The sequence below is a fragment of the Engystomops pustulosus genome, chromosome 6, assembly GCF_040894005.1.
Source record: "Engystomops pustulosus chromosome 6, aEngPut4.maternal, whole genome shotgun sequence".
NCBI classification, from domain to species: domain Eukaryota; kingdom Metazoa; phylum Chordata; class Amphibia; order Anura; family Leptodactylidae; genus Engystomops; species Engystomops pustulosus.
The window spans coordinates 186,157,533-186,183,298 of record NC_092416.1 but is presented as its reverse complement, the minus strand read 5'-3'; the positions used below and the strand labels follow the sequence as shown (position 1 = coordinate 186,183,298).

Below are 25,766 nucleotides of genomic sequence, written 5' to 3'. Positions count from 1 at the left end.
GCGACATCTTTGTGGTGAATCTGATAAGTCACAACATTTATAACGTTCATTTTATTTTTTCACATCATTTCTGTGGTAAATTTGGTATTTTTCAATACATTTGTCGGGTGAATTAGATTTTTTAATTATATTTCTCAGGTAAATTTGACATTTCACAGGTAAATCTGAATAAGCAACTACCGTATATACTTGAGTATAAGCCGAGGCCCCTCATTTTAACACAAAAAACTGGGAAAACCTATTTACTTGAACATAAGGCGAGGGTGGAAATGCATTGGTCACAGCCCCCCAATATATAGCCTTCCTTCCAGCCCCTGTAGTATATAACCTGCAAGCCCTGTCCCCCCCAGTATATAGCCTGCAGCCCTGCCCTCCCCAGTATATAGCCTGCAGCCCTGCCCCTCCAGTATATAGCCTGCAGCCCTGCCCCCCAGTATATAGCCTGCAGCCCTGCCCCCCCAGTATATAGCCTGTAGCCCTGCCCTCCCCAGTATATAGCCAGCAGCCCTGCCCTCCCCAGTATATAGCCTGCAGCCCTGCCCTCCCCAGTATATAGCCTGCAGCCCTGCCCCCCAGTATATAGCCTGCAGCCCTGCCCTCCCCAGTATATAGCCTGCAGCCCTGCCCTCCCCAGTATATAGCCTGGAGCCCTGCCCTCCCCAATATATAGCCTGCAGCCCTGTCCTCCCCAGTGTATAGCCTGCAGCCCTGCCCCCCCAGTATATAGCCTGCAGCCCTGCCCCCCCAGTATATAGCCTGCAGCCCTGCCCCCCCAGTATATAGCCTGCAGCCCTGCCCCCCAGTATATAGCCTGCAGCCCTGTCCTCCCCAGTATATAGCCTGCAGCCCTGTCCTCCCCAGTATATAGCCTGCAGCCCTGCCCCCCAGTATATAGCCTGCAGCCCTGTCCTCCCCAGTATATAGCCTGCAGCGCCTGTCCTCCCCAGTATATAGCCTGCAGCCCTGCCCCCCCAGTATATAGCCTGCAGCCCTGTCTTCCCCAGTATATAGCCTGCAGCCCTGTCCTCCCCAGTATATAGCCTGCAGCCCTGTCTCGCCAGTATATAGCCTGCAGCCCTGTCCTCCCCAGTATATAGCCTGCAGCCCTGCCCCCCCCAGTATATAGCCTGCAGCCCTGTCCTCCCCAGTATATAGCCTGCAGCGCCTGTCCTCCCCAGTATATAGCCTGCAGCCCTGCCCCCCCCAGTATATAGCCTGCAGCCCTGTCTTCCCCAGTATATAGCCTGCAGCCCTGCCCTCCCCAGTATATACCCTGCAGCCCTGCCCTCCCCAGTATATACCCTGCAGCCCTGTCCTCCCCAGTATATAGCCTGCAGCCCTGCACCCCCCCCCAGTATATAGCCTGCAGCCTTGCCCTCCCCAGTATATAGCCTGCAGCCCTGCTCTCCCCAGTATATATCCTGCAGCCCTGCCCCCCTAGTATATAGCCTGCAGCCCTGCTCTCCCCAGTATATATCCTGCAGCACCTGCCCTGCCCAGTATATAGCCTGCAACCCTGCCCCCCCCCAGTATATAGCCTGCAGCCCTGCTCTCCCCAGTATATAGCCTGCAGCACTGCCCTCCCCATTATATAGCCTGCAGCACCTGCCCTGCCCAGTATATGGCCTGCAGCCCTGCTCTCCCCAGTATATATCCTGCAGCACCTGCCCTGCCCCCCCAGTATATAGCCTGCAGCCCTGCCCTCCCCATTATATAGCCTGCAGCACCTGCCCTGCCCCCCCCCCCAGTATGTAGCCTGCAGCCCTGCCCCCAATATAATGCCTGTAGGGAAAAAACAAAAAGTGTACCCACCTTCCGACGCCCCCCGGCAGGTCCTCTTCTATCCATCATTAGACGGCCCTGTGTCCCCGCGTGGTCTATTGCAGGCATCATAGTGTGTACCGGTGCTGGTGCACACACAGGAATGTCAGCGGGCGGCTGACGTCACGATGCCTGCCACGGACCATGCAGAGACACGGAACCGATCGAGTATCGATGGATTGAAGGGACTTTTCTTCTTGACTCGAGTATAAGCCGGGTTAGGGTTTTTCAGCAGGCTTATATTCGAGAATACATGGTACATTACTGAGATAAATTTGATATTTTTCACTACATTTCTGAGGTAAATATAATTCTTAGCTACATAGCTCTCTACATTTCTGAGGTAAACTTGACTTTTTTTCTTCATCTTTGAGGTGAATTTGATATTTTACATCACATTTCGGAGATAAAGTTGAATTTTTGAAAATTTCTGAGGTAAATTTGACCTTTTTTCTACACCTCTAGGGTGAATTTGATATTTTACATCACATTTCTGAGATAAATTTAATATTTTGCACATTCCTGAGGTAAATTTGACTTTGTTCTACATCTCGAAGGTGAATTTGATATTTTACATCACATTTCTGAGGTAAATTAGATTTTTCAGCTGCATTTCTGAGGTGAATTTGATATTTTTCACATTTCTGAGGTAAATTTGATATTTTACACTACATTTCTGAGGTGATTGTGCGATTTCAGTGCATCCCTGAGGTAATCGTACATTTATTGTGCATTTCTCATGACACAGGATTACTGTCAGCCATTTCCACCACTGGCTTGGTAAATCATGTCGGATTGCAGCGCTCCCGTGTGCGATGTATTTCCCTGTCAGACCCGCTCCGGGTCACAGCCGGCTCCGGGAGCCTCCTCCTCCTCCTCAGCGGTTTGTTGTTGTTGTTGTGGCCGTGGTTGGTGTGATAGCGGCCCGGCCATGCTACTGCTGTTGATGATAGAATAAACCCCTCCCGTCCACATTGCAGGCCCAGGCCGCTCTCTTCTCTCTATGCCACAACCAACCCCCCAAGTCGTGCTACAACCAAACACGTCCTAGTCCCCGCCCACCGCTGTCATTAACAAGACTCCGGCACGCGTCAACCTATCACTAAGCCCCGCCTTCTTATGACCTCTTCCCAGTCAATGCACGTCTCAACCGAACAGCTACGAGTCCACCCCCTTAGGTGACGTCTAGCAAGCCGGCCCCTCCTATTGGCTGCCGCCCGTCGGCTGCGTGCGCTTCACGTTAGGCTGCGCCTCCCCCTTTCCTTTTCTCTCGCTGGCCGCCGCCGCCGCCGGTCCCCGGAGCTCCTGTCAGCCGCCCCCGGGCGCGCGTCCGTCCGTCCCCTCCCTCCCCTCCGTGTGTGCTGACAAGATGGCGGCGGTGGTGATGAGCGGCGGGGTGTCGGTGGTGGCCCGGCTGGAGGGCCGAGAGTTCGAGTACCTGATGAAGAAGCGCTCGGTGACCATAGGCCGGAACTCGTCGCAGGGCTCCGTGGATGTCAGCATGGGGCACTCCAGCTTCATCTCCCGCCGCCACCTGGAGATCTTCACCGCCGGGGACGAGGAGGAGGGCGGCGGGGAGTTCTACCTCCGCTGCCTGGGCAAGAACGGGGTGTTCGTGGACGGCGTGTTCCAGAGGAGGGGGGCCCCGCCGCTGCAGCTGCCCCGAGTGTGAGTACCCGGGAGGGGGGAGTGACAGCACAATGATCGGCCTGTCACTGGGGGGTGGGGCGGCCATGGCGGCCTACTGCTGGGGGGCTGTAGTCGGGAGACGGAGGGGGAGCAGGGCAGATGTGCTGGGATACATGATGGGGGGGAGATAATGCTGTATTGTGTATGGAGGGAGGGGGAGCAGGGGCACATGTGTGGGGGCTACAAATGTTGGAAGGCTTATGGGGGCAGATTATTAGGGCTATTGTGCAGGGACACAAACATGGGGCAAATGCATGAGGGTAGGTAATTGTGGAAATTGTATTATGACTCTATATGGGGTAGGTCATGGAGGATTATCCCAGGGCAGAGCTTGTACAGTGGCAGATGTACGGGGGTAGGTCATGGGATTGTGCAGGGGCAGATGTACGGGGGTAAGTCATGGGATTGTGCAGGGGCAGATGTATGGGGGTCGGTCATGGGATTGTGCAGGGGCAGATGTATGGGGGTCGGTCATGGGATTGTGCAGGGGCAGATGTATGGGGGTAGGTCATGGGATTGTGCAGGGGCACATGTATGGGGGTCGGTCATGGGATTGTGCAGGGGCAGAGGTATGGGGGTCGGTCATGGGATTGTGCAGGGGCAGATGTACGGGGGTAGGTCATGGGATTGTGAAGGGGCAGATGTACGGGGGTAGGTCATGGGATTGTGCAGGGGCAGATGTGTGGGGGCCGGTCATGGGATTGTGCAGGGGCAGATGTGTGGGGGTCGGGCATGGGATTGTGCAGGGGCAGATGTGTGGGGGTCGGGCATGGGATTGTGCAGGGGCAGATGTGTGGGGGTCGGGCATGGGATTGTGCAGGGGCAGATGTGTGGGGGTCGGGCATGGGATTGTGCAGGGGCAGATGTACGGGGGTCGGGCATGGGATTGTGCAGGGGCAGATGTACGGGGGTCGGGCATGGGATTGTGCAGGGGCAGATGTACGGGGGTCGGGCATGGGATTGTGCAGGGGCAGATGTACGGGGGTCGGGCATGGGGTTGTGCAGGGGCAGATGTACGGGGGTAGGGCATGGGGTTGTGCAGGGGCAGATGTACGGGGGTAGGGCATGGGGTTGTGCAGGGGCAGATGTACGGGGGTAGGTCATGGGGTTGTGCAGGGGCAGATGTACGGGGGTAGGTCATGGGATTGTGCAGGGGCAGATGTATGGGGGTCGGTCATGGGATTGTGCAGGGGCAGATGTATGGGGGTCGGTCATGGGATTGTGCAGGGGCAGATGTATGGGGGTCGGTCATGGGATTGTGCAGGGGCAGATGTATGGGGGTCGGTCATGGGATTGTGCAGGGGCAGATGTATGGGGGTCGGTCATGGGATTGTGCAGGGGCAGATGTATGGGGGTAGGTCATGTACAGTATACGGGGCAGGTAATGGGGGCAGATATATTTGGGGTGTAGATGTATAAATGATGTGGCGCTTCTGTAGGGGAGAAGAGTTTGGGAAATCAAGACAGAAAGGGACCATAGAAATCGGTGTGCTGGGGCAGTTACTGTGACACCCAGAGCTATGGCTGCGGAGGCTGCTGGGAATATTGGGGTGATTAGAGAAGCCGGCTGTGTTGCAGTGATTGGACCCAGATAGAGGAGGCGGGTACTGATATTATTGGCTGGGGGAATGTTTACACCTGGGTTGTTTATAAACACAAGTGTCATTACTGATAATCAGATGTAGGGGGCGCCCCCTGTGTGCGTGTGTAACCCATCAGGTCTCCAGTGACCCCTCCCTCTTCCCCCGGGGCAGTGTCGTTACAATGTACAGAATGTCACATGTGTCACTCGTCTTCTGAACTGTTTGTTTATACTTTTGAATCCTGCAACAATGTAACGTTTACCACCAGGGGGCGGGGCTCGAGGAGGAACCAGGATGTGTGTATAGGATATACTGCACTATGGTATGTGAGGGGATCGGGGATGTTCCCTGCAGAATGACAGTCTGTAAATTAATTCACAGCAATTTTATCATATAGTAACTACATCCCTGCAGAATCACAGATCAGTGACTGATTATTGTGGACTATTACTCTCTGTTATCAGCCATTACATCCCGGGGAGAGGAGACTGTACAGGGGGGATACAATCTATTACTCTCTGTTATCAGCCATTACATCCCGGGGAGAGGAGACTGTACAGGGGGGGGATACAATCTATTACTCTCTGTTATCAGCCATTACATCCCGGGGAGAGGAGACTGTACAGGGGGGGGGGATACAATCTATTACTCTCTGTTATCAGCCATTACATCCTGGGGAGAGGAGACTGTACAGGGGGGGGGATACAATCTATTGCTCTCAATGATCAACCATTGGCTGTGACTGTACAGGGGGTACAATCAATTGCTCATCTGATTTAGGGGATGTACCAGACATTGCAGCTTTGATGAGATCACTTGCTGTATATCGTTCGTTGTTTCCTCACAGTTTATATCCTCGATCTGTCAGGACATGTTGGGAGTTGTAGTTTAGTTGGTCTAGGCCTTGAGTATGGGACTCTACATCCTCCCCATCTGCACCCGCTCCCTGACCTGGTGCCTCCCGGCTCCTTATTCTGCAGTTGCTGGGAATCCTCCTGTTCCGCTGCCTCGAGCTCCTCCATTCATTACTGGCAGCACTTTGTTTACATTCCCATCTCCCATGATGCTTTGTGCTCCTGGTATATCTGCCAGCACATCTATAATCTCGCACACATTGTCTGCTCTTTTTCCTTGTGTTTGAAACTTGTGTGAAAGTTTTATCAGCTTGTAAATATTATTATATGGTTATGCTAAATACATAGCAAGTGCAATGTAGGCGGGGCCTGATTCTTCCTTGCAGAAACTGGTGCATTGGTCGTCCTCTGAAATATTGCCACCTTTTAACTATTATTTCCTTTCTTAATATCTGTTAGTCCATAGCCACCTCAGGCTCGCTGGTCCCGCCTCCTGTGCACTTGCCGGATTCTGTCTTTGCATTACATTATGGCTATGTGGCTGTTGAAGGCTGTTTTTGCTCCTGAAAAGGCCCTACATGATGCTCTTAGTGGGACCTGATGACTGCAGCATTGTAGGATCATCCATGTTGGTGGTGCTGTGAGGGTTAATAGTGTATTCCCCGGTGCCGGATGCAGTTTGGAGACCTGTTTTCCAGCTATTTTTATCCCTCTGGTTTCTTGCTGAGCCTTGATTACAGCATTTACATACGTCTGAGCTGTGTAAATACATGCGTAGTCTGAACAGGGACCACACATCTCTCATGGGCCTTAGATGCAAAGCGGCAAGTCCCCATTGTCAGGCATTGTGCTAGGTGCTGCCCCCACTAGGTTACTGGCTGTAATAACACTGTGACCATAGATCATTACTTGGACAGTGTAATGGGGGGGCTGGGGGGCTTGTGCTGTAGCCCGTTGCCTTACAGACAGGTAGAGGCCTCATGTAACTTATATTCTATGGTTTACTTCACTGCCATGAAATTTCTGATTTATAAGGGGCTCCCTATAGGAGAACGTATGATGGAAGTGGAATGTCCCCTTCTGGTGCCACCCTATTATAAGGCTCGGTGAGCTCATCGGGTCTCATCAATGGGTCACCAACACCTCTAGGCCACAGCCCATAACCCCACACCTAGAGCCGAATTCTGAAGTGTCACTCTAAGAGCGTGTCCATTTACTTCTGTAGCATCGCTTGTTCACAGCTGAAGATTTGCTGCAGTTGTATCCAGTCCAGATTACAGAATGAAGGGACGATTACTATTGCAACAAAGCTGCAGCTGTGCAGAAGGATGCTTCCATTCTATGATTGCAAGAGCTGAGATTACAGGAGGGGGGTCACAATGACTACTCCCCCCACATTGTCTATGCTGCCTTATCTATTTGTGCTAAGGTAATAGTATAAATGCAGCTCTGGATGTGACTAGAGTTATGACATGTCATGAAGTGTTTAGCAGTTATAGTCTGCTTGCTGGAAGTGAATAGAAACTTTGTTCTGCAGTCATAACACTTGTATCCACTCTAAACCGTTCTCTAGGCTTCTGAGCCTCGACTGGATACAACTGTAGCAAAACCTGAGCTGTGGAAAGTCTTGGATCAGGATGGTCCTGCAGTAGTGTGAGATGAAGTGATTAACCTGAGGCCGTGTCGGGCCGGCTCCCCGGATTATCCTCTCCTCTTTGCTCTCTGCCCTTGTAAGTCCCATAAGCGCAGAGCGGGATTATGGGGAGAGGGGCCGGTGTACAGGTAGGGATCAGCAGGGCACAGGCTGTATGATCTCTGCCATGTATTGTACAGGACCATGGTCAGTCCCTATAGAGGTGCTTGGACGCTAGCTATGGATGGATGAAGCACTATATGGCGGCATAGTGCTCTGCCTATGGTGATCCTACAGTGACAGTGTCCCAGTGCCTGGTGACGGAGGGGGCTGTTATTTCATCAGCATCTAATGTTTTATTTTGCATGACATTGTACCAGCAGGAAGCTGTGATTGTTGTGAAGGGCCTTGAAAATCCTCCTCTTCCTCTGAGCTCGGCAGATGAGGAGCACGTGTGCGCTGACATCAGGGCTGGAGGGAGCTGCATGCATCCAGACTGGCCCTGCACCGACACATTGTAACAGACCGCCAGGACAGGAGTTAGGCTTATGTTGCAGATAATGTTCTGAGCTAAATGTATCTTAAATGGAAACTGCAACAAACCCTCAGTTGTGCAAAGATCTGTGCAGATGATCAGTCATTGCATGTAAACCCGAGCAAGTAGAAGGGGATCGCCCCAGATCCGCAATTAAATCTTATTGTTTTATGTGATGAAAAGTCCTACCGTTTTCCAATATACTTTCTGTATCAATTCCTCTCTGTTTTCTGGATCTCTGTTTGTTGTCATTTTATAACTTCTGTGTTTACATCCTGCGGATAAACGCCGGCCCCCGGTCATGTGATGTCACACAGGTGCGCATCACAGACTAATCAGAGCTGTGCGCCTGTGTGACATCACATGACCGGGGGCCGGCGTTTATCCGCAGGATGTAAACACAGAAGTTATAAAATGACAACGAGCAGAGATCTAGAAAGCTGTTATATTGTATATTGGAAAATTATAGAAGTTTTTTGAAGTTGTAGAACTCTAGTTCAACCATCAACATATTGGGCAAGCAAACAATACTGAATGTACACAGTGACTGCACCAGCAGCAGAATAGTGAGTGCAGCTCTGGAGTATAATACTGGATGTAACTCAGGATCAGTACAGGATAAGTAATGTCATGTATGTACACAGTGACTGCCCCAGCAGCAGAATAGTGAGTGCAGCTCTGGGGTATAATACAGGATGTAACTCAGGATCAGTACAGGATAAGTAATGTCATGTATGTACACAGTGACTGCACCAGCAGCAGAATAGTGAGTGCAGCTCTGGGGTATAATACAGGATGTAACTCAGGATCAGTACAGGATAAGTAATGTCATGTATGTACACAGTGACTGCACCAGCAGCAGAATAGTGAGTGCAGCTCTGGGGTATAATAGTGTAATGTATGAATCATTATATATCGCCATCATGGGGCACAGCGCATTACAGATCATGGGGGACATATTGATATAAAATAAGACATTACTTAGTCTTATTTACTTATATTAAACAATGGGAGTGAGGCCCCTGGCTGGAGGAGCTTACACTCTATGGGGAGATGTATATATAGGTGATACCTTTGTTCCTGTATGGGGGGGGGGGGGTTTCTGCGTTTCTCTCCTGTAGTTTGGTTTGTATTTGGTTTCTGTGTCAGATATTACTTCAAATCTATTGAACAACCACAAAGCCGTGTCATGTGTTTGTTCCCCCCGGGCCTCACGTAGGGATATGACCCGGTGGATGTACCTGGTCCGGTCCGGTTGGTGGTCGGGTCCTGTGTAGTGTTTGGCGGCTCATGGGCAGTGACTGGTTGACATTTGCACTATATTTGGGCACATAACATTAGTGTATCTGTACAGTATGTGACCCCATGAGCTGAGGAGTCTTCTCTCCCATGTGGTCAGAGCAGCGCCTCCATTCATCCACTGATGGTACTGCAGTCTGTATATGTGGGGGTCTGTTATGTTGGAGCTCCATCCCCCGCTGGGGTCATGATGGTGTGTAGCAGGGCGTCTTCTCTCCTCTGGGACGGCCCTGGGTCACGTTCTGTTTACAGACATTTTCTGCAAGCTTGTAGCTTCAGGCTGCGGACCCCCGACCTGTTTACTACATGCAGCGGGGAACGGGACCAGAGCAATGGCTGCTGTGGACAGTCCTGTAACTTTCCTGTATCGTCCTGTCTCAAGTCTTCACTCTGCAAGAATATGCAGATGGTAAAAACTAATCCCGACCTGGGGCTTTTTTTTTTTTTTTTGCATGTGTTTGTTACAGTGTGTCAGTATAAGTCCAGAGAGACTTGGGCTTTAAGATGAGAACATCTTCCAATCTAGTAGTTTTTATTTTTGGAGCTGGTAGGTCCCTACTGTTGTATCCAGTCTCTGGCTGACAGGTCCCTCCTATTGTATCCGCTCTCTGGCTGACGGGTCCCTACTGTTGTATCCAGTCTCTGGCTGACGGGTCCCTCCTATTGTGTCCGCTCTCTGGCTGACAGGTCCCTCCTATTGTGTCCGCTCTCTGGCTGACAGGTCCCTCCTATTGTGTCCGCTCTCTGGCTGACAGGTCCCTCCTATTGTGTCCGCTCTCTGGCTGACGGGTCCCTCCTATTGTGTCCGCTCTCTGGCTGACGGGTCCCTCCTATTGTGTCCGCTCTCTGGCTGACGGGTCCCTCCTATTGTGTCCGCTCTCTGGCTGACGGGTCCCTCCTATTGTGTCCGCTCTCTGGCTGACGGGTCCCTCCTATTGTATCTGCTCTCTGGCTGACGGGTCCCTCCTATTGTATCCGCTCTCTGGCTGACAGGCCCCTCCTATTGTATCTGCTCTCTGGCTGACGGGTCCCTCCTATTGTATCTGCTCTCTGGCTGACGGGTCCCTCCTATTGTGTCCGCTCTCTGGCTGACAGGTCCCTCCTATTGTGTCCGCTCTCTGGCTGACGGGTCCCTCCTATTGTGTCCGCTCTCTGGCTGACGGGTCCCTCCTATTGTGTCCGCTCTCTGGCTGACGGGTCCCTCCTATTGTATCTGCTCTCTGGCTGACGGGTCCCTCCTATTGTATCTGCTCTCTGGCTGACGGGTCCCTCCTATTGTATCTGCTCTCTGGCTGACGGGTCCCTCCTATTGTATCTGCTCTCTGGCTGACGGGTCCCTCCTATTGTATCTGCTCTCTGGCTGACGGGTCCCTCCTATTGTGTCCGCTCTCTGGCTGACGGGTCCCTCCTATTGTATCTGCTCTCTGGCTGACGGGTCCCTCCTATTGTATCTGCTCTCTGGCTGACGGGTCCCTCCTATTGTATCTGCTCTCTGGCTGACGGGTCCCTCCTATTGTGTCCGCTCTCTGGCTGACGGGTCCCTCCTATTGTGTCCGCTCTCTGGCTGACGGGTCCCTCCTATTGTGTCCGCTCTCTGGCTGACGGGTCCCTCCTATTGTGTCCGCTCTCTGTATAATTTGCACAGACACTTTAATGAACGGACAATGTTTCATGTTTCTGGATTGTCACCGCTAAGCACAGGAATATTAGGTAGTTCCATGTTGTATCCAATGCTATGGACTTCAGGTTCTGATACTTGTCTGCGCTGACACTTTGTAACAAACCCTCAGCACAGGAGAGACGCGAGTGTTGCACACCCTGTCCCAGTGCCAGGATTACCCCGTGGCCCGTGCCATGTCCACTACATGACGCCTGTTTACACCCATCATTGAGGAAAAGCAGCTGCGGAGGGGAACAATGGGATTGTTTACATCCGCGGCTCTTATCAGGGAGCTGTGCACCGGGGGATTACAGCCGCTGCCTCCATATTTATATCCAGAGATGTTTTCATTCCTGTCCTCCTGGAAGAGTGGAAATTTCCATCCGGGCTCTAAGGAGCTGCGGTATGAACCTTCCACAGGCCCTGTCCAGTAACCATAGAGGCAACACATTCACAAAAATCCGACCCCCACGACTATATGTAACATGGTACAGTCTGATCCGACAATCAATGCTGATCAACTGCAAGTCAGGGATTGATATCCAGGTCCTGTTATCTTCCCTCTGTACTGAATGACTTATTATTATAATGGGCTGTCACCTCCAGGACCCTCTGTGGGCCTTTAGGCTTACGATGCTGCAGTTTCTGCACAATGTTACTATGTGTGGCCGGGCGGCTGTCAGTCATTCTGTGTAAGTCGGACCCCAATGATCATGAATTCAGACTCTCCTTGTCCAGGACTGGTTGTCATATAAGATGATGCTAATAGATGTCAGCTCCTGATCATTGTATAGACACAGTGAGAACCGGTATCTATTGTCAGGACTGGATACATTGTAACAAACATAACATAAACATTTCCTTTCACTGACCACAAACTGAGATGGACGGGAAACGTAGTTCTTCAATAAGTTTCTGCTTGTTTTGGTTTGGAGGGGGAGGTTGCAGGGGGATGGAAGTCTAATTCATTTTTAGCCTCTGCACTCTACAGCGCCCCCTGGCTGCTGTTGTCATGATCGGCTTCTGTATGGACAGCGTGCGCCCTTGCGGTTACCTCCGCTTCTGTTCTGACCTCTCCTGTAACTTCGGGTGTTATGGGTGTCAGAGTCTCCTCTTTTGGGTTGACTCATCGCCCCATAATATTTACTTCCTATACAGTGACTTGGCTCTGACCATAGTCACTCCCCCCCCCCCCCCCTCCTCCTCCTCCTGGTGATTGCTCCATTCATAAAATTGTCACTTGGACTTTGCTCGCTGTGTGTGACCCTGGAGAGGAAGCGTCACCCTCCTCACACTGTAAACACTGTGTATATATATATATATTTTATAGTTTGCTTTGGGTTGTTATCTACAAGACTGCACAGGATTTGTTTGATTTTGGTGTCCTGTTTTGTTTTTGTAGTTTGATGTATTGTTTCCCTTCTTATGTTTTGTATTTTTCTCTACTTAATTTTTTGTATCCATTTTTTTTTTTTTAATCATTTTATAACTTTTTTTTTTCTTCTATCTATATATAATTTCCCCAAATTTGCCTCCCATTTGTTTTAATGGAAGGTAAATACATGTTATTAACCCTGTTCTGTTAAATAAGGCCCAACGTGTCCCGTTTTCAGGTGGATTCTGTGCAGATTACGGGAATGGATTTTTCAATCTGTAATGTCCTTTGATAACATTCGCTCGGGGTATATTCACAGGGTTTGAATCCTAGATATTTGTCTGGACCACAGCGGTCGACCTCCCATTTAAATCGGCATGAGGTGCATTTGTTTTTTTTATAACCCCGCTGTGTGAATGCAGCCCTAATAATCCTTTGTGGGTTAGTTTATAGCTCCCTGGCATCTCCTTGGGAACAGACTACAAACATCCCCACAATGTAGTCGGTGCAGTCATATATGGAGGGAGCTGTTACCAAAGAGACATTCAGCCTTCACGTTCGTAGCGCCCAATTCTCTGCTGTAGTTGTGTAAGTAGCGGAGCGTCGCCCCTGGTGTTAGTAGTTGTAGTCGCTCTCCAGTCTTTGCACTGATGTTGATCCTCTCCCCGTGTTATGTTTGGCGCTGCCAGCTGGTGTATTACATGCCAGTCCCGTGTGGCACCTCCCTTTCCGAGCAGCCGCAGCAGATCTTGTGTTGACAAGCCGGCGGCGGGCTGGTCCGGGCCTGCGCTATTTTCTCCCTTTTTGGCGGCAGTTTCTCGTCTTCTCGTCCTTGTTTCACCCAATGTGCGCGGCAGGTACGGTGCCAGCTGGAGGCGCCAAGACACAAAGTCCAACAGGACTCACAGCCTGAATATTCTCTCCCCTTCTTACCAGTTTTGTCCGCCTGCTGATTGTCGCCCCTTCCTGGCATTGAGCGGAGACAGACCCCAACTCTAAAAGAGGGGCCATTGCTAGATGATTGTGGGTCTGTAAGGTGTAGTAGTAGTCATGGATGTGCACCACCCCTCCATTATACCCCAGGGTAGTGCAGCTTCGTCTCATAACACATCTTCAAGGCTGGGGGGGACGGGGACTAGTTTGGGAATTACTGTCGCCCCTTTCACACCGTACGCGGTATGGTGAGCGCACAAAGTCCCTCCGCCTCTCCAGTCGAACGTGTGTCCGGCCGGGGGGGGGGGGGGGGGTTGAGGGGGCATTTATTTCCTCCTATAGATATCAGATGGTGAAAATGTCCGGAAAGTTCAGAAAACTGACTTGACATCAAAATAAAATATTCTAAATCAAATTACTCAAAAACTCACCACCCGTTTGGTGTATGCAGCACCCGTGCAGAGCTTTTTCTCTCAATAGTAACTGATTACATGCCCCCCCTGTTGTCGGATACTGCAGCTCCCCCCCCCCCCCCCCTAATTATTCACAACCTGTTTGTTTGCAGGACGTACAAGACAGAAGGGAAGATGACGACAGGATCTGACTACAGAGGGGGTGCTTGTAGTCTGATACCATGGGGACCCCATCCCAGCTGGGACTGATAGAGATGGGGGGCAGGGGGGGTTACATGGACTTTAAATGGTGAATGTGGAAACCGCCCAGTCCATGTTATTGGGTGGGCACTCTAATCATACGTTCTGTTCCGTTATCTCTGCTTGCTGTCAGTGAGTTGGAACATTACTTCTCTACAGCAGCATTAAAAAAAACCTGTCCCATTCGCGGCTCCTTGACCAGTGTGAACAGGTCTCCGGGGAGAAACCTTAGAATTCGGTGAAAATAAATTCCAGAATTTCCCGTTCTGCACGGATGAGGCTGTAGATGGCGGAGTCCATCCTAGCCTCCCCCCCCCCCCCCCCCCCCGGCCTCTCAGTAGCGCCCCCTCCCTTCCCGCTGATGACCGGATGGTAACCAGTGACGTAGCACTGGAAATATTCGGCAGGATCCACTGAGATCAGCGTCCGGTCTCTGTGCCGCCCCCGCTCCTTCCACTTCTAGGAACCAGCACCAGGCTCGTAGTGTGTACCCAAAACAGTGACCCCTCCCCCCCCCCCACTACCACTGGGTCTCTAAGACCCCCCTGAAGGAGGTCATAGGACCCCACCATGTGTGTCAGTGTGTACGGAGACTCCCATTCCAGTCCTCCCAGTGTCACTCCAGCATCTAACTTTGTCTTGGTGAAGAAGGTGGCTCTGGATGAACAGAGCTTTAATCCTTTTCCGCTGTCATTCTGTAAGTGAACCCGAAGGCTCTGGATGAACAGAGCTGAAGCTATTCTATCCTCTTTGATTAGATTAGGCAACTATTGTATCGTGCTGGTGAACCAGGTGGCTCAGGATGGGCAGTCCCTTGGGCCCTGTATGAGCTCATGGGAGAAGATGATGGTATAGTGTCCTGTACGTGGCGCCTGCAGTGTAAAGCATGGCGGTTCCTGCTATTGGTGACTTTGAAGAACATTACTGGAAAGCATGAGCGCAGCGCTGCGGTCTCCCCCCTACGCAGAGCCGCGCGCCGCTGTCTGCCATATCCTTCCTGCTGCGGTTTCCCCTAATGTAGAGGTGGGGTGTCGTCACAGTGTGTTTCCCCCCAGCCTGAGAGCAAAGCAAGACAAATAGAAACCAATGATATTAGTCTGCTCATGCACCAGGGAGATCAGGATGAGCTCTCTGGGTCATTCAGTGGTTTCACATTCTGCCAGTGAGTCCAGGAAAAGCGATAGATCTAGAACGGATTATATCCTGCCATGCACCAGGAGGATTAGGATGAGCAGTCCCATACTACACACAGACCTTGTACATGGATGTGATGGATGCTGCACCCTGAAGACCACCTGGACGCTGACCCTCCCTCAGTCACGTACTCCAGGCCCCCAGCATGACCCCTGACCTCCCCACCCCCTATATCAGCAGTCACTGCCTGCACATGGCCGCCATTGCCTCCATCCAGCTGTATGAATGTCTGGGCAGTGTCCACCATTGTCCATGTCAGTGTAAGTGACAGCTCCATGTGCATCGTATTCTACAGAGAGGACGGGGATATTATCCCATAGGAGGAGTAACCTGCGAGTATTTATACTGCACCGTCCTGTGTCATACCACATGTTATTATTTATAGTGATGCAACCAAACGCCACAGGGCGGCATTACATAACTACATCCTCTAATACTGTACCGCACAGCAGCCATAGGGGGCGGTATTATAGTAGTTATATTCCTGTACATAGGGAGCAGTATTATAGTAGTTATATTCTTGTACATAGGGGGCAGTATTATAGTAGTTATATTCCTGTACATAGGGGACAGTATTATAGTAGTTATATTCCTGTACATAGGGGGCAGTATTATAGTAGTTATATTCCTGTACATAGGGGCAGTATTATAGTAGTTATATTCCTGTACATAGGGGGCAGTATTATAGTAGTTATATTCCTATACATAGGGGGCAGTATTATAGTAGTAATATTCCTATACATAGGGGGCAGTATTATAGTAGTTATATTCCTGTACATAGGGGGCAGTATTATAGTAGTTATATTCCTATACATAGGGGCAGTATTATAGTAGTAATATTCTTGTACATAGGGGACAGTATTATAGTAGTTATATTCCTGTACATAGGGGGCAGTATTATAGTAGTTATATTCTTGTACATAGGGAGCAGTATTATAGTAGTTATATTCCTGTACATAGGGGGCAGTATTATAGTAGTTATATTCCTGTACATAGGGGACAGTATTATAGTAGTTATATTCCTGTACATAGGGAGCAGTATTATAGTAGTTATATGCCTGTACATAGGGGGCAGTATTATAGTAGTTATATTCTTGTACATAGGGGGCAGTATTATAGTAGTTATATTCCTGTACATAGGGGGCAGTATTATAGTAGTTATATTCCTGTACATAGGGGGCAGTATTATAGTAGTTATATTCCTGTACATAGGGGGCGGTATTATAGTAGTTATATTCTTGTACATAGGGGGCAGTATTATAGTAGTTATATTCCTGTACATAGGGGGCAGTATTATAGTAGTTATATTCTTGTACATAGGGGGCAGTATTATAGTAGTTATATTCCTGTACATAGGGGGCAGTATTATAGTAGTTATATTCCTGTACATAGGGGGCAGTATTATAGTAGTTATATTCCTGCACATAGGGGGCAGTATTATAGTAGTTATATTCTTGTACATAGGGGGCAGTATTATAGTAGTTATATTCTTGTACATAGGGGGCAGTATTATAGTAGTTATATTCCTGTACATAGGGGACAGTATTATAGTAGTTATATTCCTGTACATAGGGGGCAGTATTATAGTAGTTATATTCCTGTACATAGGGGGCAGTATTATAGTAGTTATATTCCTGTACATAGGGGGCAGTATTATAGTAGTTATATTCCTGTACATAGGGGCAGTATTATAGTAGTTATATTCTTGTACATAGGGGGCAGTATTACAGTAGTTATATTCCTGTACATAGGGGGCAGTATTATAGTAGTTATATTCTTGTACATAGGGGGCAGTATTATAGTAGTTATATTCCTGTACATAGGGGGCAGTATTATAGTAGTTATATTCCTGTACATAGGGGGCAGTATTATAGTAATTATATTCCTGTACATAGGGGGCAGTGTTATAGTAGTTATATTCGTGTACATAGGGGGCAGTATTATAGTAGTTATATCCCTGTACATAGGAGGCAGTATTATAGTAGTTATATCCAGTACATAGGGGGCAGTATTATAGTAGTTATATTCTTGTATAGGGGGCAGTATTATAGTAGTTATATTCCTGTACATAGGGGGCAGTATTATAGTAATTATATTCCTGTACATAGGGGGCAGTGTTATAGTAGTTATATTCGTGTACATAGGGGGCAGTATTATAGTAGTTATATCCCTGTACATAGGAGGCAGTATTATAGTAGTTATATCCAGTACATAGGGGGCAGTATTATAGTAGTTATATTCCTGTATAGGGGGCAGTATTATAGTAGTTATATTCTTGTATATAGGGGGCAGTATTATAGTAGTTATATTCCTGTACATAGGGGGCAGTATTATAGTAGTTATATTCTTGTACATAGGGGGCAGTATTATAGTAGTTATATTCCTGTACATAGGGGGCAGTATTATAGTAGTTATATTCCTGTACATAGGGGGCAGTATTATAGTAGTTATATTCCTGTACATAGGGGGCAGTATTACAGTAGTTATATTCCTGTACATAGGGGGCAGTATTATAGTAGTTATATTCTTGTACATAGGGGGCAGTATTATAGTAGTTATATTCCTGTACATAGGGGGCAGTATTATAGTAGTTATATCCCTGTACATAGGGGGCAGTATTATAGTAGTTATATTCCTGTACATAGGGGGCAGTATTATAGTAGTTATATCCCTGTACATAGGGGGCAGTATTATAGTAGTTATATTCCTGTACACAGGGGGCAGTATTATAGTAGTTATATTCCTGTACATAGGGGGCAGTATTATAGAAGTTATATTCTTGTACATAGGGGGCAGTATTATAGTAGTTATATTCCTGTACATAGGGGGCAGTATTACAGTAGTTATATTCCTGTACATAGGGGGCAGTATTATAGTAGTTATATTCGTGTACATAGGGGCAGTATTATAGTAGTTATATTCGTGTACATAGGGGGCAGTATTATGGTACTTTGTGTAGCTCTGGGTCTCTTTCCGGTTCCGTCTTCCTGACCCACTTTGCTCTCAGTACTAGGCAGTGGATTATCTGTGTTGTCCTGGGGAATGAGATGAGGTCTCGGTGGATGTGGGGGAGGGGGCGGGGGTCCTGGTCCTGGTCGGGGCCGGGGTTGGGGGCTCTGGTTGGGGTACATGTAGGAGCTGCTGTTATCTGCGTCGTCTCCTCGCTGGTTGCTCGGTGAGGCTGTAGAATTAGGAACAATGTCACCATAGAGCCGCAGCGGAGAGAATGAAGTCTCTATAGCAACACTCGGCCTCTTCTGACATTGTGGAAGCAGATTCTTAACCCCTTACAGATCTGTAGCTGCAGCACATAAATTATTGTTACTTTGTCTTTACTGTTTTCAAGTGTGTATATATTATTTATTATTATTATTCTTGATACTCCTGCATCCACTATGATTGCTATATATAGCGACCTGTAACAGATCTGGATCTGCTCCTGTGTAGCGCCCTCTAATGGCTAAGAGGAAGCGTGCACCATTACATCACTGCAGAGCTTATCCTGTGCCTGTACATAGTTTCCTGCTGTGCTCTCTGCAGTCAGTGTTATGTATTGTCCCTGGAGAGATGTGTAATCAGACCTCACACTGCTGTGCTCTCTGCAGCCAGTGTTATGAATTGTCCCTGGAGAGATGTGTAATCAGACCTCACACTGCTGTGCTCTGTGCTCTCTGCAGCCAGTGTTATGTATTGTCCCTGGAGAGATGTATAATCATACCTCACACTGCTGTGCTCTGCGCTCTCTGCAGCCAGTGTTATGTATTGTCCCTGGAGAGATGTGTAATCAGACCTCACACTGCTGTGCTCTGTGCTCTCTGCAGCCAGTGTTATGTATTGTCCCTGGAGAGATGTATAATCATACCTCACACTGCTGTGCTCTGCGCTCTCTGCAGCCAGTGTTATGTATTGTCCCTGGAGAGATGTGTAATCAGACCTCACACTGCTGTGCTCTGTGCTCTCTGCAGCCAGTGTTATGTATTGTCCCTGGAGAGATGTGTAATCATACCTCACACTGCTGTGCTCTGTAATCTCTGCAGCCAGTGTTATGTATTGTCCCTGGAGAGATGTGTAATCAGACCTCACACTGCTGTGCTCTGTGCTCTCTGCAGCCAGTGTTATGTATTGTCCCTGGAGAGATGTGTAATCATACCTCACACTGCTGTGCTCTGTGCTCTCTGCAGCCAGTGTTATGTATTGTCCCTGGAGAGATGTGTAATCATACCTCACACTGCTGTGCTCTGTACTCTCTGCAGCCAGTGTTATGTATTGTCCCTGGAGAGATGTGTAATCATACCTCACACTGCTGTGCTCTGTGCTCTCTGCAGCCAGTGTTATGTATTGTCCCTGGAGAGATGTGTAATCAGACCTCACACTGCTGTGCTCTGTGCTCTCCGCAGCCAGTGTTATGTATTGTCCCTGGAGAGATGTGTAATCAGACCTCACACTGCTGTGCTCTGTGCTCTCTGCAGCCAGTGTTATGTATTGTCCCTGGAGAGATGTGTAATCAGACCTCACACTGCTGTGCTCTGTGCTCTCTGCAGCCAGTGTTATGTATTGTCCCTGGAGAGATGTGTAATCATACCTCACACTGCTGTGCTCTGTTCTCTCTGCAGCCAGTGTTATGTATTGTCCCTGGAGAGATGTGTAATCAGACCTCACACTGCTGTGCTCTGTGCTCTCTGCAGCCAGTGTTATGTATTGTCCCTAGAGAGATGTGTAATCAGACCTCACACTGCTGTGCTCTGTGCTCTCTGCAGCCAGTGTCATGTATTGTCCCTGCAGAGATGTGTAATCAGACCTGTGTGTATGTTGTAAGTAGCAGCAGGGCTGTGGATATGGATTAGTTATAGTATTATCCTGATGTGTCCTCACACTGCTGTGCTCTGTGCTATATCTCACAGCAGTGGTGTTGTCCTCCCCATCTTCTGTATGCTGGGGCCCGGTTTCTGCAGTTTCGGTTGCCCCTGCTGTGCCCCTTCGCCTTTCATTGTGCGTCTCCGGCTCCTTGTGAATTCCTTCACTCTCCAAGTACATTCATTATCTCTCCGCAGCTCTAACGCCTCCTCCTGGGGGATCCTCGCTATTGCAGATGGGGGGGGCAGCTTATTATTGGGGGAGAGATGTAGAACTTATCACTGAAGTGGCTGATAACAGAGAGCAGCAGGTTAAACCCCCTGTGTTGCTCGTTGCTTTCTACAGCACCTCCTGAATACGACTACTTTATCTTCTCCATTCAAGATGCAAGTAATAAGTGATAAATGTGTCTTCTGGTCAGGATATGAGAAAAGCTGGGTGACCAGCTCTAGAGCCATTGTGTAAGGATGGGTCATGGTGGACATGTGCGCAACCGCCAAATGTTTCCCCCAATCACCATCGAGGAGGAAATGAATTATCCAGCAGGAATTCTGCAGAGCGTTGCGGCTCTTCTCTCCCAGGGATGATCCCTGCCGAGGGGGTGACGTCTCCCCTCTACATCTCCTGTGCACATTGTGAATGCAGCTTTAGAGGTGACTGGAGGACTTGGTGTAAGATGCAGTCAGTTTGCAGCAGATTTGTATGTGACTGGAGAAGTGAGTGTCATCAGTGTCTGAGGAGCAGCAGAGGATTATCCGAGGTTTAATCCGGAGTCTTCCGAGGAAGTCATTAAGTTGCTGTTTCCATTCACTAATCCTGTGCTGTGATTGGCCGGAGGGTTTTAATCTTAAAGGAGCCAATCACTACTCGTATCTACTGCTACCTCCATTCTGATGTCTGTAATGACCAACACCGAACATTCCCTACACCCCCGATCCTAACCCCGGGATCACCAACTTGTCATCTTCTGGCCCCTCCCACTTTGGGCCCTGCCATAAAGCGCAGCCCTTCGGTGCACTCACTGTGTACATACATGACATTACTTATCCTGTACTGATCCTGAGTTACATCCTGTATTATACTCCAGAGCTGCACTCACTATTCTGCTGCTGGTGCAGTCACTGTGTACATACATGTCATTACTTATCCTGTACTGATCCTGAGTTACATCCTGTATTATACTCCAGAGCTGCACTCACTATTCTGCTGCTGGTGCAGTCACTGTGTACATACATGACATTACTTATCCTGTACTGATCCTGAGTTACATCCTGTATTATACCCCAGAGCTGCACTCACTATTCTGCTGGTGCACTCACTGTGTACATACATGACATTACTTATCCTGTACTGATCCTGAGTTACATCCTGTATTATACTCCAGAACTGCACTCACTATTCTGCTGCTGGTGCAGTCACTGTACATACATGACATTACTTATCCTGTACTGATCCTGAGTTACATCCTGTATTATACTCCAGAGCTGCACTCACTATTCTGCTGGTGCAGTCACTGTGTACATACATGACATTACTTATCCTGTACTGATCCTGAGTTACATCCTGTATTATACCCAGAGCTGCACTCACTATTCTGCTGATGGTGCAGTCACTGTGTACATACATGACATTACTTATCCTGTACTGATCCTGAGTTACATCCTGTATTATACCCCAGAGCTGCACTCACTATTCTGCTGCTGGTGCAGTCACTGTGTACATACATGACATTACTTATCCTGTACTGATCCTGAGTTACATCCTGTATTATACCCCAGAGCTGCACTCACTATTCTGCTGGTGCAGTCACTGTGTACATACATGACATTACTTATCCTGTACTGATCCTGAGTTACATCCTGTATTATACCCCAGAGCTGCACTCACTATTCTGCTGCTGGTGCAGTCACTGTGTACATACATGACATTACTTATCCTGTGCTGATCCTGAGTTACATCCTGTATTATACCCCAGAGCTGCACTCACTATTCTGCTGCTGGTGCAGTCACTGTGTACATACATGACATTACTTATCCTGTACTGATCCTGAGTTACATCCTGTATTATACCCCAGAGCTGCACTCACTATTCTGCTGCTGGTGCAGTCACTGTGTACATACATGACATTACTTATCCTGTACTGATCCTGAGTTACATCCTGTATTATACCCCAGAGCTGCACTCACTATTCTGCTGCTGGTGCAGTCACTGTGTACATACATGACATTACTTATCCTGTACTGTTCCTGAGTTACATCCTGTATTATACCCCAGAGCTGCACTCACTATTCTGCTGCTGGTGCAGTCACTGTGTACATACATGACATTACTTATCCTGTACTGATCCTGAGTTACATCCTGTATTATACCCCAGAGCTGCACTCACTATACTGCTGCTGGTGCAGTCACTGTGTACATACATGACATTACTTATCCTGTACTGATCCTGAGTTACATCCTGTATTATACCCCAGAGCTGCACTCACTATTCTGCTGCTGGTGCAGTCACTGTGTACATACATGACATTACTTATCCTGTACTGATCCTGAGTTACATCCTGTATTATACTCCAGACTTGCACTCACTATTCTGCTGCTGGTGCAGTCACTGTGTACATACATGACATTACTTATCCTGTACTCATCCTGAGTTACATCCAGTATTATACCCCAGAGCTGCACTCACTATTCTGCTGCTGGTGCAGTCACTGTGTACATACATGACATTACTTATCCTGTACTGATCCTGAGTTACATCCTGTATTATACCCCAGAGCTGCACTCACTATTCTGCTGGTGATGGGTGTTGTACATATATTAGTGGGGGTTGGTTGAGGATCTTCTGTATGGATACACTGTTTCCTTCCATCTTCTGACATTAACCCTTTCCTTTCTCTCTCTCCAGTTGCACCTTCAGGTTTCCCAGCACAAATATTAAGATCACGTTCACTGCTCTCTCATGTGACAAGAAGGAGAAGCAGGAAGCCCCCGAATCCCCCATCAAGCCTGTGCAGCCGCAGATCTCCCCCCTGACCATAAACATTCCAGACAACATGGCGCACCTGATCAGCCCCTGCCCTCCCCTACAGGAACCATCAGGTAAGTGCCACAGGGTGACCTACATAGACTGTGGATGTTTCATCCTACATTCAGCTGTTACTGTATCATAGAAATCTCCCTTCAGCCCCTGCTTGTTCAGTGTCTGCATGTTTCTTGCTCTAGTGCTAGGGATCTCTGGAGTGTTTCCTGCTTGTTCGGTGTCTGCATGTTTCTTGGTCTAGTGTTAGGGATCTCTGGAGTATTTCCTGCTTGTTCAGTGTCTGCATGTTTCTTGCTCTAGTGATAGGGATCTCTGGAGTATTTCCTGCTTGTTCAGTGTCTGCATGTTTCTTGCTCTAGTGCTAGGGATCTCTGGAGTGTTTCCTGCTTGTTCGGTGTCTGCATGTTTCTTGGTCTAGTGTTAGGGATCTCTGGAGTATTTCCTGCTTGTTCAGTGTCTGCATGTTTCTTGCTCTAGTGTAAGGGATCTCTGGAGTATTTCCTGCTTGTTCAGTGTCTGCTTGTTTCTTGCTCTAGTGTTAGGGATCTCTGGGGTATTTCCTGCTTGTTCAGTGTCTGCATGTTTCTTGCTCTAGTGTTAGGGATCTCTGGGGTATTTCCTGCTTGTTCAGTGTCTGCTTGTTTCTTGCTCTAGTGTTAGGGATCTCTGGGGTATTTCCTGCTTGTTCAGTGTCTGCATGCTTCTTGCTCTTGTGTTAGGGATCTCTGGAGTATTTCCTGCTTGTTCAGTGTCTGCATGTTTCTTGCTCTAGTGTTAGGGATCTCTGGGGTATTTCCTGCTTGTTCAGTGTCTGCATGTTTCTTGCTCTAGTGTTAGGGATCTCTGGAGTATTTCCTGCTTGTTCAGTGTCTGCATGTTTCTTGCTCTAGTGTTAGGGATCTCTGGAGTATTTCCTGCTTGTTCAGTGTCTGCATGTTTCTTTCTCTAGTGTTAGGGATCTCTGGGGTATTTCCTGCTTGTTCAGGGTCTGCATGTTTCTTGCTCTAGTGTTAGGGATCTCTGGAGTATTTCCCCCTTGTTCAGTGTCTGCATGTTTCTTGCTCTAGTGTTAGGGATCTCTGGGGTATTTCCTGCTTGTTCAGGGTCTGCATGTTTCTTTCTCTAGTGTTAGGGATCTCTGGGGTATTTCCTGCTTGTTCAGGGTCTGCATGTTTCTTGCTCTAGTGTTAGGGATCTCTGGGGTATTTCCTGCTTGTTCAGGGTCTGCATGTTTCTTGCTCTAGTGTTAGGGATCTCTGGGGTATTTCCTGCTTGTTCAGTGTCTGCATGTTTCTTGCTCTAGTGTTAGGGATCTCTGGAGTATTTCCTGCTTGTTCAGTGTCTGCATGTTTCTTGCTCTAGTCTTAGGATCTCTGGAGTATTTCCTGCTTGTTCAGTGTCTGCATGTTTGGTCTTTGGTTCTATGTGCACTGATCTGTCCATGTTCTCTGGTCCCTAGTGCTGCAAATTCGTGCCCCTCCAGTCCTCGTGGCGCCGGCTCATCAGGGTATAAAATGGGCCGGGTCATCGCTGCGGACCTACACCTCATGGCCGACAACAACCAGCTGGAAAATGACAAAGAAGCCTCTGGTGGAGACAGCCCAAAGGTAGGTGACCCCTGACCCTGAGCCTCCCGTCAGCACGCAGGGTGCACCAGGTAACGACCTCTGCTTTCTGTACATTGCAGGATGACTCTAAGCCCCCCTACTCGTACGCACAGCTCATAGTACAAGCAATCACCATGGCCCCCGACAAGCAGCTCACACTCAACGGTATCTACACTCACATCACCAAGAACTACCCCTACTACAGGACGGCCGACAAAGGCTGGCAGGTGGGTGCCACGGGGGAAGGGGGCGCGGCATCCAGGGGGATGGGAGGTGGATGCCACGGGGGAAGGGGGCGCGGCATCCAGGGGGATGGGAGGTGGATGCCACGGGGGAAGGGGGCGCGGCATCCAGGGGGATGGGAGGTGGGTGCCACGGGGGAAGGGGGCGCGGCATCCAGGGGGATGGGAGGTGGGTGCCACGGGGGAAGGGGGCGCGGCATCCAGGGGGATAGGGATGGGAGGTGGGTGCCACGGGGGAAGGGGGCGCGGCATCCAGGGGGATAGGGATGGGAGGTGGGTGCCACGGGGGAAGGGGGCGCGGCATCCAGGGGGATAGGGATGGGAGGTGGGTGCCACGGGGAAGAGGGCGCGGCATCCAGGGGGATAGGGATGGGAGGTGGGAAGACAGATAGGGATGGAGAAGGGGGCGGGAAGACGGATAGGGTTGGGGAAGGGGGGGGCGGCAATTTGGGACGGATAGGGTTGGGGAAGGGGGGGGCGGTGTGGGACGGATGGGGTTGGGGAAGGGGGGGCGGTGTGGGACGGGTTGGGGAAGGGGGGGCGGTGTGGGACAGGTTGGGGGTCGGTGTGGGACGGGTGGGGAGGGAGGGGGCGTGGTGGGAACAGGTTGGGTGAAGGGGGGTCGGTGTGGCGATGGGGTGGGGAAGGGGGGCGGTGTGGGACGATTGGGGTTGGGGAAGGGGGGTGCGGTGTGGGACGGATTGGGGTGGGGAGGTATGGGGGGCGGTGTGGGACTGGGGTTGGGGAAGGGGGGGCGGTGTGGGACGGGTTGGGGAAGGGGGGCGGTGTGGGA

The 25,766-nt window shown here is 49.4% G+C and overlaps 1 protein-coding gene across 1 annotated transcript in view; it reads left to right on the top strand.

Moving 5' to 3' along the window:
- The first annotated feature begins 3,017 nt into the window (after positions 1-3,017).
- FOXK2 (forkhead box K2) overlaps positions 3,018-25,766 on the top strand; it is a 30,923-nt gene continuing 8,174 nt past the window's right edge. The window contains 5 exon segments of the mRNA XM_072112700.1: positions 3,018-3,489; positions 22,990-23,150; positions 23,153-23,183; positions 24,584-24,731; positions 24,812-24,958. Of these exon segments, the coding sequence (XP_071968801.1) occupies positions 3,191-3,489; positions 22,990-23,150; positions 23,153-23,183; positions 24,584-24,731; positions 24,812-24,958 (786 nt within the window). The 5' untranslated portion in view covers positions 3,018-3,190.